Source organism: Myotis davidii, unplaced genomic scaffold (genome assembly GCF_000327345.1).
Source record: "Myotis davidii unplaced genomic scaffold, ASM32734v1 scaffold902, whole genome shotgun sequence".
NCBI lineage: Eukaryota > Metazoa > Chordata > Mammalia > Chiroptera > Vespertilionidae > Myotis > Myotis davidii.
The window spans coordinates 1996154-2012842 of NW_006293951.1; the positions used below are offsets into that span (position 1 = coordinate 1996154).

General features: G+C 38.1%; 1 protein-coding gene across 1 annotated transcript in view; it reads left to right on the forward strand.

The window, feature by feature from the left end:
* Positions 1-16689, forward strand: part of SYT10 (synaptotagmin 10) — a 70490-nt gene that overhangs the window by 26345 nt on the left and 27456 nt on the right. Inside the window, exon 3 of the mRNA XM_006767821.2 lies at positions 9594-10161. Within this exon, the coding sequence (XP_006767884.1) occupies positions 9594-10161 (568 nt within the window). The remainder of the gene's footprint in view (positions 1-9593; positions 10162-16689) is intronic.

Below are 16689 nucleotides of genomic sequence, written 5' to 3' on the forward strand. Positions count from 1 at the left end.
GAGCCACTCCGGCTGGACTAAACAGAATACCTTGACAGATTAGCTGTGGCATATGAGTAAAAAGAGGGGAGTCAAAGAAGATGCCAAGGCCCTAGCCTGAGCAGCTGGAAAGATCAAGTTGAGATAGACAAGACTGTAGATGGGGTGAGTTTGAGAGGCAAGAATAGGAGATCTATTTCTGTTGTGTTTCAGAATTCTATTAGAAATCAAAGTGGAGAAGTTGAGTAAGCAACTGGATAATAACTTGAATTCTGGAGAGAATCTGTGATATGTGTATAAATTTGGGGTACAGGTATGTACAGCTAGTGTCCAAAAACAGGAGATGATATTATCAAAAAGGTGATTATGGATTAAAAATAAAGAAAATCAGAGATTAATTTCTGAGGGACTCTAATGTTAAAACATAAGGAACAACATAGTAGAATGAGAAGTAGAGATGCATGAGGTAGGAGGGAAGCCAGGAGGAAATAACCCAGAAGCCAAGTGAAGAGAGTATGTGAACAACCAGGAGTGACTCCGACCTTCCCAGCTTGCTTGAGGACTGTGAACTGACCTGTGAGTTTAGTAATATGGGAGAGACATTGGTGCCATTCTCAAGATTAGTTATGCTGGAGTTGGGATGTGAAAAGCTAATTAAAGTGGGTTTAAATAGACTGGAAAGAAATAAACTAGACAGTGAACATACCATCCTTAACTCTTTCAAGGAGTTTGCTGCAAATGTTTTAGAGAAACAGAGCAGTACAAAGAGAGAAAGTGGGGGGAATAGAAGGTTCCTTTAAGATAGGAGAAATCAGAGTATGTTGTTATGTTTATGGTAATCTATACTAATAAAAGCCTAGGTGTCCTTGCGCAACATCCTCATGTCATCACAAGATGGCCAGCACAAGATGGCCAGCAGGGGAGGGCAGTTGTGGGCCATCAGGCCTGCAGGGGAGGGCAGTTGCGGGGGGACCAGGCCAGCAGAGAGGGCAGTTAGTGGTGACCAGGCTGGCAGGGGAAGGAAGTTGGGGGCCACCAGGCCAGCAGAGGAGCGGTGAGGCATCAATCAGGCTGGCAGGGGAGCGTTTAGGGGGTGATCAGGCTAGCAGGCAGAAGTGGTTAGGGGCCCTCAGGCAGGCAGGCAGGTGAGCGGTTAGGAGCCAGCAGTCCCGGGTTGTGAGAAGGATGTTTGACTGTTGGTTTAGGCCCAACCCTACAGGCCCGATCCCCCAAGGGGTCCCAGATTGGAGAGGATTCAGGCCGGGCTGAGGGAAACCCCTCCTCCGTGCACAAAGTTTGTCCACTGGGCCTCTAGTAATCTAATAAAGAAGGAGAATTATGCAGGAATTAGAGAGGAGCATTTTTGACGGTAATGTGAGAGAAAAATGGGAATTAGTCTACAAGTGGAATGATTGTCTTTAGATAAGAGCATGGGTGGTTAATTTAATATCAACTGGAAGGCAAAATATATGGGTACAGATTCAGATAGGAGGGTTGATGAGGTATTGTGAGTCTGGAAGGTTTCTGCTCCTTGCCTCAGTTTTCTTAGTGAAGTGCAAAGTCTGGTCATTAATTGAGACAGGGACTGAGGAAGAAGTTGATGAATGTGTGAAGAAAGGTGGAAAAGTGTGAAATAGTCTTCTTGAAATCTAGGAGATTTAAGAGAGAGAAAGGGTTTCTGTGCAGCATTAGGGTCAACATGAGAAATGTGATCCTGAATATAAAGTGAAACCGTCAGAGTTGGTTTATGTTTTACTCCAGTCAAATTCACTTGCACATGTGCAGCTGTAGCAATGATGGAAAATTGAATTTAACTGGTTCTGTGGTTTTGCTCTAGAATTAAGAAAGTAGAGAGCAATAAGGGAATTGGGGATGTATTCATAGAATGGCTTTAATAATTAATTGTGGGGTTGAAACTGGGTAAAGAGGGGAAATTATATTAAGGCATTAAAGATTATGAAATGGTAATAAGATCTGTGGATTGGAGTTCCTGTTGAGTTGGGAAAGTTATCTAAGTTGGAGTAGAGGAGATGAGATGTTGATCAGAGAGAGGCATGCATCAAGTAATATTGACTATATCTAGCAACTTTCAGGTGTTCAGATAAAATGGGGAAAGTTTTTCCTTCACCATCTGTAAAAGTACTTGGGTGGTGCTTTCCTAGATTTGAAGGGTAAGGATGGGATCAGAAATAATCGAATGGCCTACACTTGGATTGGTTGAATATTTGTGTGACACTAAATAGCCACTTATCTCTGTCATTCCAAAAGAAAGAAGAGAAGAAAAAGCAAGCAAGAAGATCTGTGTTGTCATGGCAGTAGTCTAACATTGTAATAATTAAAGCTTCTCTTAGCTGACTAGCTCAACTGTGACTTAGAATATGCACTATTTACCCTGTAATTAGGGCACTGGCTTACTAGAACAAAAGTGTTACTACCCTGATTTCCTGTTAGAAAGGGGCTCTTTACAGCTGTACAGTTATATACTGAGGCATAGAAAGAAATTACTGATTTTTAGGGAGAGGATGGAAGAATAAAACTTCATTATATTGAAAAGTATAAGTGAGTGTGAAGTTGTGGAACCAATCTGTAAAAAATGAGGAATTATTTTTAGGTTTTTTGGGGGGTTTTTTGCTCACAAAGATAAAAATTGGTGCATAAGTGAAAGTGATTTTTGATAGAAATATTAGATAATTTAATAAAATATTCAAAATCTCTTAGGAAAATTGAGTATTTAAACTGGGTTATACCACGCCCTTTTAAAATTGACAATAATATGTACTGCCTGTATTCCTTTTTACATTCTTATTTCATAAATGCTTTCTGATGGTTCTTTGGCCCCTGATTCTGATCCAGTATATCTCAAGGTCAAAATATATTTAATAGTATCATTAATGCATTTAAATGGGATCAATCTGTGTAGCAGATTATTTCAAGCTTAAGCCAATAAAGATAGATATAGGTATAGGTATAGATAGATGATATAGATATAGATAGATATGTAGATATATAGATATAGATATAGATGTAGATGTAGATGTAGATGTAGATGTAGATGTAGATATAGATATAGATATAGAGATAGAGCAGAGATCAGTTATAGATATAGATAGATATATATCTTACCATTTGCAACAGCATGGATGGAACTGGAGAGCATTATGCTAAGTGAAATAAGCCAGTCAATAAAAGAAAAATACCACATGATCTCACTCATTTATGGATAATAAAGACCATTATAAACTGATGAACAAAAATAGATACAGAGGCAGAGCAGCATTGAACAGACTGTCAAACTATAGTGGGAAGCCTGGGGAGTGTTGGGGGGGTGGTAAGCGATCAACTGAAGGACTTGTATGCATGCATATAAGAATAACCAATGGACACAAGACACTGTGGGGTAGGGGAGGCCAGGAAAATGTCAGGCGGGGGGAGACATATGTAATACTCTTCGTAATACTTTTTTTAAAAATAGATTTTATTGATTTTTTACAGAGAGGAAGGGAGAGAGACAGAGAGTCAGAAACATCGATGAGAGGAATATCGATCAGCCACCTCCTGCACGTCCCCCACTGGGGATGTGCCCGCAACCCAGGTACATGCCCTTGACCGGAATCGAACCTGGGACCTTTCAGTCCGCAGGCCGACGCTCTATCCACTGAGCCAAACCGGTTTCAGCTCTTTGTAATACTTTAAGCAATAAGACAAAACAAAAAAAATCCTTTGCAAAAATAAATAAATAAATAAATAAAGAAAGAAAGAAAGAAAGAAATAAATATAGATATAGATAGGTTTAGATAGATATAGAAAAAGATACATGCAGAAACTAAAATATTGGGTCTTAAAGTCAGTATGGTTTTAATTAGGAGCTAATTCCCTCATTGTATCTAATAATGAGGGAATATGCTAATTGACCTTCACACTGTCACAAAAGATGGTGACACCCACAGCCAATGAGGGAATATGCTAATTGACTGGCTCACACTCAAAGATGGCAGCACCCACAGCCAATAAGGAGGGAATATGCTAATTGACTGCCATGCCCTCAAAGATGGCGGCGCCCAGTCCCCTCAGCCCCACGAGGCAGCAGGTGAGCCTGCCTCTGGAGTCCCCTAGTCCCCTCAGCCCCCCAGCCATCTATGGCCAGCCCGAGGCACAGGCAAGCTTCAGATGTCAGCTGTTCAGCCGCCTGGGGCTACCTGAGGCTCAAGTAACTAGGGTCGGCCAAGGCTTGCACTGCCAGCAGTGGCAGCAGCAGAGGTGTGATGGGGTGTCACCGTCCCCTGATTGATTGGTTGCCTCCCACCTCTGAGGGCTCCCAGACTGTGAGAGCAGCGGGCAGGCCCCCCCTCCAGTGCATGCATTCTCATGTGCTGGGCCTCTAGTATGAGATAGAATAGTCTTACTATATTTCTTTACATAGAAATAATTTCTTTATTATTATCATATCTTAATTAGTTTTTAATGTATAATACAGCATAAATTACCTTACAAATTTCTTTTTGGTACTCAGTATTTTCAAAACATGTTTCATATAATATAAAAACTGTAGAATTAATAAGAATTTTGTATATGTCTGATCATAACTTATGAATTAAACATATTTGCTTCCTATCAATTTGTGGTAACTAGCCAAAAATGTTTAAAACAGCTCTAAAAAAATCACAAATTATTTGAACCAAGTAAACTTTGTACTTTAGTGGATTAAATAATGTCATATTTCATGTGTAAGTAGAAAAACTTAATAAAATATGTACTATAAATCTTGTTAATTATTTTATCCTAGTGGCCCACTGCATGAATTCATGCACATTGAAAGGAAACTAATTAGAAGAAATATTTTAATATCACTATTCGCCCTTTCTCTATACTAGAAGTGTCAACCAAATTCATGATTGACAATGACAGATAGAACCACACGTGTGAGATGGCGCCAGTAAGAGCTTTATATGTATCGTGCATGCACGAGTCAACTTAGCCTTTTATTTAGAGAGGATAAACTTGCTTAATTAGACCTGCTTTCTGATTTAGCTAAACTTTTTCCAGCCCAGTGAAGCATCCCAGCTTCTCTTTCAGGTAATTGTCAGCAACACAGCAGTAAATATCAACACGAAGCAGATTATTATTGTAGACCACACAGGGAAAACAAGGGTAAAATATTTAACTGCAGCAGGGTTTGACTATATCCTGAGAAATGAGAAAACCTGAACTAATTTTAAAATTAATGAAAAGAAAATAGGATTCCACTGAATCTCCTATCTACCTACTCCAGGACTTCTGTGGATCAAATGAGATGAGGTACAGGAAAACGCTTCACAGACATTTGGTTAAAGTGTAAAATGTTTGGACCTGGCTATAAAGCAAGTCGTGTTCCTGGGCTGAAGAAATTGCAAGGAGGCTAGTCGCTATGGAGAGGAAGCTGGGTGTTCCTATGTGACATCATTACCTGGCTCCCACAGCTACCATTTTTGGGCTGGACTGGGCTGTGGGCCGCATTATGTGCCATGGGATCTCAGCAGCGTTGGCTGTGATTTGGTGGGGTGTCACTCTGAGGTGGTGGCGGGACCTGTGTCCCACTTGGGGGAAGTCGAGTGTGGCTTTGTGGGCACCAGGTCCATGGTACCATTTCTCTGTAAATGGCCAGTGCACATCATGGCAGCTTCTGCGTTGCGTGTCTGCCCCCTGGTGGTCAGTGCACATCATAGCAACTGGTCAGATGGACACTTAGCATATTGGCCTTTTATATATATAGATGGCTACTTAATATAATTCAGTCAAATGGGCCACCACTATGTCAGGACAGGGTTAAAGGGCATAGCTACTAGACTCAGACTGCTTCAAACAAATTGGTCAAATTTCAATTTTAGCACCTGCCTAGCTATGTGACTTTAAATAAGTTACTTATTACTTGTGCCTCAGTGGCCTAATTTGTAAAATGGGGAATATATGCTAAGCACCTTATAGGGTTACATGAGGACCAAGTGAGTTGATGAAGAATTTACAGCTGTACCCTCCACATAGTAAGCACTCAATGCTATATTAACCTTTACTAGCAAAATCTGAAGAGGAAGATCACACTTTAATTTTTCATTGTGAAAATTTTATAGCATAGTAGAGGCATGGTGCATGAAATTCATGCACAGGGGAATGGGAGTGAGGGTCCCCTCAGCCCAGCCTGCACCTTCTCCAATCCAGGACCCCTCAGGGGATGTTTGACTGCTGGTTTAGGCTCAATCCCAAGGATCGGGCCTAAACCAGCAGTCGGACATCCCTCTCACAATCTGAGACTGCTGGCTCCCAACTGCTCACCTGCCTGTCTGTCTGATTGCCCCTAACTTACCACCCCCACACCCACTGGCCTGGTTGCCCCCAATTTTCCCCTTCTGCCAGCCTGGTTTCCCCCAACTGCCCCCCGCCACCAGCCTGGTCACTCCTAACTGACCCCCTCTGCCAGCCTGGTCACCCACAACTGCCCCCCTGCCAGCCTGGTCGCCCACAACTGCCTCCCTGCCAGCCTGGTCACCCACAACTGCTCCCCTGCCAGCCTGGTCACCCCATGCAGCCTGCTATTCAGTTGTTTGGTCATCCTTCACTAACCCCCCTGCCAGCCTGGTTGCCCCACGCAGCCTGCTGTTCAGTCGTTTGGTCATCCCTCACTAATCCCCCTACTGGACTGTCACCCGTCTGGTTGTTTTGGTCGTGACAGCGCATGGCTTTTTATATATTAGGATACTTTTCATTTTTTCCTGTTTTAATAATCTTTTATTTCATCCATATTTTCATTGAGTATTATTTCTTCAAAATACTGGAATATAATTTTTTTCCTTAAGCCTTCTCTCTTCAATAGAAGTCTCTAAGACATCACACTGAAGACCTCTATCTTGGGCATGAGGAGAAGATCATGCAGAATGCTGCAGTGTGTTTTCACCTGTGGTCTCTTCCTTCACTTTACCAGCCTCAACCATTACCTTAATTTGCAGCCTATATGCTGAACTAGAGTTTTTTTTTTTCTTTCTTCTTTCTTTCTTTCTTCCTTCCTTCCTTCCTTCCTTCCTTCCTTCCTTCCTTCCTTCCTTCCTTTCTTTCTTTCTTCTTTTATTTTTTTCATCATTTTCTCCCCATTTTCCTACCTTCTTCCAATTAAATCTCCCTTTATCTCCCCATCCCCAGCAATTATAACACTCCAGCTTTTTGAGAAGCCCATATAAATAATACAGCAAAAGGCAAAAAGTCCCTGATACTCGCACAGCACATTTTGGGTTGTCTTCTTCATCTGTATAAAAGGAGACTATTGAGAGGTTGAATTTGTTTCAATACAACTTAAGCATTTTTTATGGTGTTCAATTAACTGTTCAGTATTTCAGTCCAGTTAGAGGAAATAAGCTAATTAAATGTAAGAGAGTGAACGTGGAACACCTCAGATTATAATTCTTATTTTTTAAAATTCCATTTTATTAATATACATAATAATGATATATTAAATATTCAGACCCATAAAACTATCAAAGAACCACAGAATGACAGAGGATCATAGAAATTAAATATTAGAAAACACTTAGAGGTCTAGCATCTCACCTGAGACAGAAATGTTTTTGTTCAACATCTAACTTTGTTTCTACATTTCCTGTTTAGGGAAGTTTATTACTTCTCCATTTTAGACAGCTCTAAATATGTTTAAATGTTCCTTTATATAAGCCAAAGTCTGGCTACCTCTAACTCCCATAAACCCTATTAATTATGTCATGACAATACTTCAGATATTAGAAGATGGCCAGCATTAATCCCACTTTCATTCTCTACTCCTGCTTCTTAATCTTCTTTCTGGATTTAACAGTGTCAGATCCTCTAACTACTTCTCAAATGGCATCATGGTTAGGTATCTTACTTCTGGATACTTACTAACTTTTTATTATTCTTAAATGAGTCCTTATGTGTGCATCAATGGATCATGTATTAATTAAACAGTGTCATCAGTATTTGTGCTATACTAGTAAAATATGTAGACCTGATGTAATTAGACAACAGGTAAGTAAAGGATTTTGAAGTAAGTGCTAGATAGGTTTTAAATGTAAGAGAGAGCTGAAAGGAAAGTCAGCTGAAAGCTACTCTAGAAAACGAAGTATAAGGTGATGAGGATCTGGATTGAGTAGCGATAAAAATGGAACAGAATGGGCACTTACATGTGGTGTTTCAATGCAACATTATCAGGATTTAGAAAATTCAGTAAATCCCATGGATAAAGGTGATTCAAAGCATACTGCAGGTTTCCTAACATGAGTGACTGATAAAAAAAATGTTAACGCTATTGTCAGAGACTAGAAGAGAGACCTAGTTTGAGAGCAAATCAGAGAAAATAATGAATTTGTTTGAAATTGAGACAAAATTAGGACATCCATTTATTTTTTTTTAATATTTTATTGATTTTTTACAGAGAGGAAGGGAGAGAGATAGAGAGTTAGAGACATCGATGAGAGAGAGACATCGATCGGCTGCCTCCTGCACACCTCCCACTGAGAATGTGCCCACAACCAAGGTACATGCCCTTGACCGGAATCGAACCTGGGACCTTTCAGTCCGCAGGCCGACGCTCTATCCACTGAGCCAAACCGGTTTCGGCAGGACATCCATTTAGAAACCTCTCTTGGAGATACTAGAGAATGGAACTGGACATGTGTGTATCTGAGTATATCTAGATAACCATCAGATTCAAGATAATGATTGTAGTCCAAGAACTGATGATTAGTCTAATGGACAGATGAGGAAAGAAAAGAACAAAAGACCTGGGACCAAGTTCTGAGGAGAGACATAGTTGACATGGCTCATGCCAGAAATCAGGGAGGAAGTATAAGAGTAGCAGACCTTAATGTCAGTCACATTTACAGAACACTAGTACGATTATGGAGCTAATGTTCTGGAAATACTGACTCAGTGAAACTATAAGGAAATCAGTTTGAATTTTTAAAACTTGATTATGTTATGTCCCAAATTCTAAAACTCTACCTTTTTTTAATCCTTAGAATTTCTGAAGCCCACTCCCTGTTGAAAAAAAGGACTCATTTGTGCTGTCATAGCTATATATGCTTTTTAAAAGAAAATAGTCATCTAGTTATCTTAAGTATTAGAAATAATTAACACTCTAAGAAAATGTGGACTTATATTTTTTATTTTAGTGCAGTCACTGAAACATGGAATCCATGAGACATAAATATCCAGATGAAAAGAAACCAGTCATCTGTACGATTTTTCTACACAATGTTTACATTTAGTTATGCCCCAGACAATGGATGACTCATAGTGTTTTGTGAAATATTGAACCTGGTTGGTAACTGGTTTCTTTACAACTAAAATCACAAAATTGGAAAGGTCATAAATATTTGCATTTGTGTGTTTCCAGTGTTTCTATAATTTTAGGGGAACTTTCCTTTGAATATTGCATATCTGGGATTTTTAAAGTATCTGTGTGTGTGTGTGTGTGTGTGTGTGTGTGTGTGTATCTTTTATTGGTATAAATATAATGCTTCCATTATCATGGGGGAGGGGACAGTTTATATGCCACTATTAAATATTGTCACCAATAGTCTACCTAAATGATCTTGTGTATATGTTTGTGTGTGCAGCCACAGTTCTTTCAAGAGACACCTACCACGGCAAATGCATGTGTCCAGTGTCGATTTTAGTATAGGCACAGAGCCCGTTTTACAAAGAGGAGAAACAACAACCAGCATTGGGAGGATAAAACCAGAGCTCTACAAACAGAAATCAGTCGACTCTGAGGGCAACAGGAAAGAAGATGTCAAAACCTGTGGGAAACTTAACTTTACCCTCCAGTATGATTATGAAAATGAACTTCTGGTTGTTAAACTCATCAAAGCGTTAGATCTCCCCGCTAAAGACTTCACAGGAACGTCTGACCCGTATGTGAAGATGTATCTTCTTCCAGATAGAAAAAAGAAATTCCAGACCCGTGTGCACAGAAAGACTTTAAATCCTCAATTTGATGAAACTTTTCAATTTCCAGTAGCATATGATCAAATAAGCAACCGGAAACTGCATTTCAGTGTTTATGACTTTGACAGATTTTCTAGACATGACATGATTGGAGAAGTGATTCTTGATAATTTGTTTGACGTCTCTGATCTCTCCAGAGAAGCCACAGTATGGAGAGATATCCATTGGGCTACCGCAGTAAGTAATAGTTCTACTAATACATTGCTTTATATTTTACCTGCAGTGGTATATAAAACAGAGTATTACCCAGCTTATTAAAGTAAGTTTACAAAGTCATGGAATTTATGTGCAAAGAACCTGCAAAGGTAGGACTTGATTACAGGCAAGTATTAACTCAGGTATCTAACAGTATATAGCTAACATTAGTAATTAGATAAATTTTAAAAAAGTTCTTACAAGTTACTAAAAATAATAGTTCTTCTAAGAATCCCAAAACACCAATCAGAAAGGATATATGCACCCCTCTGTTTATAGCAGGTCTATTTATAATAGCTAAGATCTGGAAACAGCCCAAGTGCCCTTTGAGGAATGGATAAAAAAAGCTGTAGTGCATTTATGCCATGGAATACTATGTAGCAGTAAGAAAGAGGATTTCACCCTTTGAGACAGAATGGACATACCTGGAGAGTATTATGCTAAGTAAAATAAGTCAATCAGAGAAAAACAAGTATCACATGATTTCACTTATATGTGGAATCTAATGAACAAAATAAGCTGACTAAAAAAATAGATCCAGAGACATAGAAGCATGGAACAGACTGATGAATTTCAGAGGAAAGAGGGGAGATAGGGGGTGGGAAGAGAGTAACCAAAGAATTTATATGCATATATGCATAACCCATGGACACAGACAATAGTTCAATGAAGACCTGAGGAGATACAGGGTGGAGGGGATCAATGGGTTTAAAAAAGGGTACATCTATAATACTTTAAATAATAATGATACATTTTTAAAAATAAATATAAATAAAATACTTATTTGTCACCTATTCCCAGCACTTCATTACCTCATAATTAATATTGGCTTATTTAAGATGAATGTGTCCCTCAGATCAAGCCTAAAATGTATTTTGATAATATTTTGAAAAGTCTTTGGTTTGGTCTAAAACAGCCCATTCCTTCAAAAACTTTTTTGGAATAGACACACTTACAGTATTTGAAATGCTGAATGGTCAACAAGTGATTTTTTTACACTAGAGTTTTAATTACAAAATGCTTTTACTGATTGTAAATAACTTTAATACGAAAAATTTGGAAAAAAAGCACAGAGTTAAAGTACTCTATAGTGCTATCAATTATATATAATATCATGCAATATTGCTTTTAAATTTTTTTCAATGCATTTTTAAACTTACTAAGATCAAGCTAAGTTTTAAAATATTTCCAATATTCTCTTTCATGCTATATTTGTTTTGGTGCATGATGTTTACATTTATGATCCATTTACCTAACCGTTCTTTTATGGTTGGACATTTGAGTTAGGCATAAATTTTGTTACACTAAAAATTATTGTGTTCTTTATATAACTGTTTTTTGTTGTTCTTTATTAATCCTCACCCGAGGATATTTGTCTGTTGATTTTTAGAGAGAGTGAAAGGGAGGGAGAGAAAAAGAGAAAGAGAAATACTGATTGGTTGCCTTCCCGGATGCGTCCCAACCAAGGGCTGAGGATCTAGCCTGCAACCAAGATACATGCCCTTGATCAGAATTGAACCCAGGACCCTTCAGTCCACAGGCCGGTGCTTTATCCACTTAGCCCAATTGGCTAGGGCTATACATTTGTTTTTATTTGAAATTATTTGTCCAGGATAAAATTATAGAAATGGAATTAGAGAGCTGATCCCATAGATTAGATTGTTGAATTATTTTTATTTGTTGGTTTTTAAAGGGAGGAATTTAATTTTTTACTACCAAGTTGTCTTTATGTATTTACCATCTTTTGTCTCTAAGTATCACCAGAATTTATAAGCTTAAAATATAGAAGTTATGAATATAGACAAGGCATTATTTTTTTAAATATGTTTTATTGATATTTTCCAGAGAGGAAGGAAGAGGGATAGAGAGGTAGAAACATCAATGAGAGAGAAACATTAATCAGCTGCCTCCTGCACACCTACTGGGGATGTGCCCGCCACCAAGGTACATGCCCTTGACCAGAATCGAACCTGGGACCTTTCAGTCCGCAGGCCGACACTCTATCCCCTGAGCCAAACTGGTTAGGGCGAGGCATTATTTTTTAAAAAAATAAGTGCACTATACTTAAATTCAAAGTAGTTCCTTTTATGTTTTTCTGCCTATCAATATTTTACTAATTAAAATCGGTAGTTGGGATCATATTTTCACTATAAATTATATGATAAGTTAATTTTAAAATTTATACTGCCAGTTTATTGCATTAGACAATAATAACATTTTCAGTTGTGTTTTTATTTTATGTTCTCCATTGTGATCTGTATATTAAGTAACAAAGAAGAAATTTGAACCTGGAACATATTTCAAAGATATTAGGACTCTTGATTTCCTATTGTTTTACCTTATTATTTATATTTCTACTAGGGTAAAAATGGTGAGCAGTTAGTTTTACTGTTGTAAAAAACATGACACCTTCTAGAATTCTATAAACACAGGTAACAATTAATTGTTACATTATTTCTCTTGATTCCCCAATCTTATATTATTTCCTCTTTAATTCATTCAACAAATACTTTGAGTGTTAGGCATGGTCTAAGGAGTAGGGATACCAAAAATTATTTGAAGCATGTTTTGTTCATATATTTAAGATCAGGGGTAAGTAACCCCCAAATGAAGTCTAAAAATTAGTATAACCTTTTAAGAAATTGATAGTGGATTTTTTTTTTTTTACATTTGTAAGTTTTTGCGTTTTAAACTGGTCCTTAAAAAAGTAGGAATTCTTTGTGGAAACTTCAATTTGGACATGTTTGTTTTCCGTAAATATTAATAACGCCTTCAGTTTTATTTTCAACTCTTCCATGTGCCTGATTTATTAATTTTCTATTTCTTCTGTAAAATTCACTACAGGTTTAGTGTCTTAAAACAACACATTTATCATCTTACAGTTCTGTAGGTTATAAGTCTGACATGGTCTAATTAGATAAAAATCAGGTCTGTATTCTTTTCGGGAGTCACTAGGGAAGATCCATTTCTTTTTTTTCCTGCTTCTAGGAGCCACAGTAATTCCTTTGTTTAGATTGGGCCCGCTTGGGTAATCTAGCATAATATCCCCATCCCAAGGTTTATGATCATTTTTAAATAATATGTTTTTATTGATTTTTAGAGAGAGAGGAAAGGAGAAGGTATATATAGAGAGAAACATTGATGAGAGAGGCACATCATCAATCGGCTACCTCTTACACACCCCCTACTGGGTATCGAGCTTGCATCCAGGGCATGTGCCCTCACCTAGAATTGAACCAGTAACCTCCTGGTTCTTGGGTCCGTGCTCAAAGGCTAAGCCACACAGGCCAGGGTCAAGGTTTATAATCTTAATCACATCTGAAACATTCCTTTGGCCATGTAGGTAACATATTCACAGATTCTGGGAATCAGGATGTGGCTGTCTTTGGGGTGCCTTTATTCTGCATACCACGTGTAAGGACAGTTTTATTTCAGTATTCTGGAAAGAAAAGTAAATAGGCAGATAATGAAATGTATTATTATATTATTCTAGTCAAATGACATTTCCCTTTAACTGGAACATTGAGCAACACACAGTTCCAAATATAGCTTATGAGTTTTTTATTGAGAAGATAATAATGAAACCTAAATGTCTTGACTATGGGACCAAAATCCACAATATACAGGACTATCATTTTCATGGCTAGCATAGTATTTAATTAAAAACCTCTTTTAACTTTTGAGCCAGAACTGGTTTGGCTCAGTGGATAGAGCGTCAGCCTGTGGACTCAAGGGTCCCGGGTGCGATTCCGGTCAAGGGCATGTACCTTGGTTGCGGGCACATCCCCAGTGGGGGGCATGCAGGAGGCAGCTGATCAATGTTTCTCTCTCATTGATGTTTCTGGCTCTCTATCTCTCTCCCTCTCTGTAAAAAATCAATAAAGTATATTTAAAAACAAAAACAACAAAAAAACCCACCTCTTTTAACTTTTGAAAAATCGTGAAACAATTTTATATATTCAGATTATAAAATGAGAAAAAATGATATAGGTTGATATTTGCTTAAGAAACTTTCAACTGTAACCTTTCTTTAACTTTAAATAAATTTATACATAAATTATAGACATTTATACAAAGAAGGAAAAAGGAAAGAAAGAAATATAATAACATGCCCTCACTCACCCAAATCCTGTGGAAACCTAGGTAATCCAGCTATGTAAACATAGATATAAAAGAATTTACATACCAAATAAAACATATATTTGAATTAATATATTTACTATTTATGTATTAGGAGACACTGATGACAGTATAAATAACTACCTATTTGAGCACAGATCTTGAAAAAAAAAACATTCTTATATTTTTTTATTTGAAACTAGGGGTCCAGTGCATGAATTCGTGCACCATAAAAGGAACTGTGGGCTGCGAGGCTGCAGTAGGCACAGAACTGGGTCTTGGTCCATTCTCTGTGACCCCGCCCTGCCCCTTCCCCTGTGCCCTGTCTGCCGGCAGCCCCGCTCCCGCCACCACTGCTCCCACTCGCTGACAGCGCAGAGCAATTGTGGCTGGCACTGTCGGTGGCTGTGAGTAGTGGCTGCTGCCCCGATTGCCCCTCAGGAGCAGGAGGAGGTGGAGAAGCCCTCAGGGGCAATCAGGACCAGTAGCAGCCATTCACACCCGCTGATGGAGCCAAGTGAGTGGGGCTGGCACCAGGCACCAGCAGCAGGTGTGAGTGATGGGTCTGGCACCAGCTGCAGGTGCGAGGGGGCCCAGCGCCAGCAGCAGGTGCGAGTGCTGGGCAGGACTGTATTTTCAGTAACCCCCAGAGGCTCTCCCCAATGACAGCGACTGGCTCCCCACCTTGGTCTGGTTCCCCCGCTCACCTGCTCCACCATCCTGCCAAATCCAATACCTGCCATGTTCCACACACGCCCCCTGGTGGTCAGCGCACATCATAGCGACCAATTGTTAGGTTCCGCCATTTGGTCTATTTGCATATTAGCCTTTTATTATATAGAATAAGCATGTATGAGTTTTTAAAGAGTGCCTTTATGTAACTACAAATCTCAAACTTAATCAAAATTTAGTAGAAAAAAACATTTGTCATCAATTTGTAAAGAAATAGTTGATATATCTTTAATTTCTAATGAATATCATGAATATCAAGTCCTGCTTTACTAGCATATAAATATCAGTACTATGGACCTCTTTTTTTCCCTTCTCTTATAATTATTGAACATAGAACTTTGTGGAAATAAGAGTAGCTGCTTTTTATCAAATTGTTGTTTTTAATTATTGTATGTGTCTCACACCACCAAATTTTCATCATGGAATCTGTCACATTTTTCCATATATCCAAAGGCGTGCCCAAAGTCTTATTCAAAAAACCTATCGAGGCCAGTTTATTAAATGAAATTATTTTTTTCTATAGCATTTTATTTAAATAACTTCAGTTTGATTACATAAATATTTACTGAGAATCCTCTATGTACAAAGTTAAGTTTATACTTTCTTCAAAGTGGAAATAAAAACATAAAATACAAATTTTGGCTAATAAATTTAATCAAATGGAAGAACCAGTATACCAAAAAATAGAGTATATGTCAACATATAAATAATACTGTCTAATCATTTCCTGATAATATCCACAAACGTAGTGTTGTCCACACACACACACACACACACACACTTTTTGGCATAGATTGTATCTCAGATGAAAATAGTATTAAGATCACCTTTGGATGATGATAGAATTCTGAAAAAAAAAGGAGATAGATGTTCCCTGAAGAGAAAACAGCAGAGGTAAAGAGAATAAATTGAGACTAGAATGTTTTCAGGGTGAAAAACAGTAGACTTGTGAATGGGAATATGGGATGAAGGCATGAAAGAGAGCCCAAAGTAGAATGTGATATTTTAACTACAATCAATAGGACCTTCAATACCACAGGGGCTCACATTTATTTTGTTTTTATTAGAGGAGTGAAACTACTGGAAATATTATCTTGTGTGGCATCTTGGTGTGTTTAGTGGATAGGAGTGGAGGATTATGAAATAGAGGACGTCAGGAAGGAGTCTAACAGCAGGGTAAATTAGATGAAATAAAATCTGATTGAGGCTGGGAGCAATGGAAATGAAAAGAAGGTAATATATGATAATGAAAGCATTATCTGTTGCACTTATGTCCACATTCTAGGAGTATATGTTTTATGTCTGCCACTTGCCTCTGATTTCTGGAAGAAGCAATTATCTTAGGCATCTCTTGCACCCTGCATGGCATACATGAGCACTTAGTGGTTAATTTTAAAACAAATTTCCGTAGAAGGTCAAGTGTAAGAATGTATGTAAGTACAAATCTACCACTGGAAAAACAAACAATGTAGTGATGTACCCGTCTGATTACAAATTAATAAACGTATGCTTACTTATATTTGTTAACATTAACTACTTTCTATAGACAGGTTATTTTTTTATTAGTCAGTCTGTGGTACAAATTTATTTGTAAAATAAACCAAGAATATTTTTAATTTATTGTCAAAAATTCTATAAAATTGAAACAAGAGTCACACA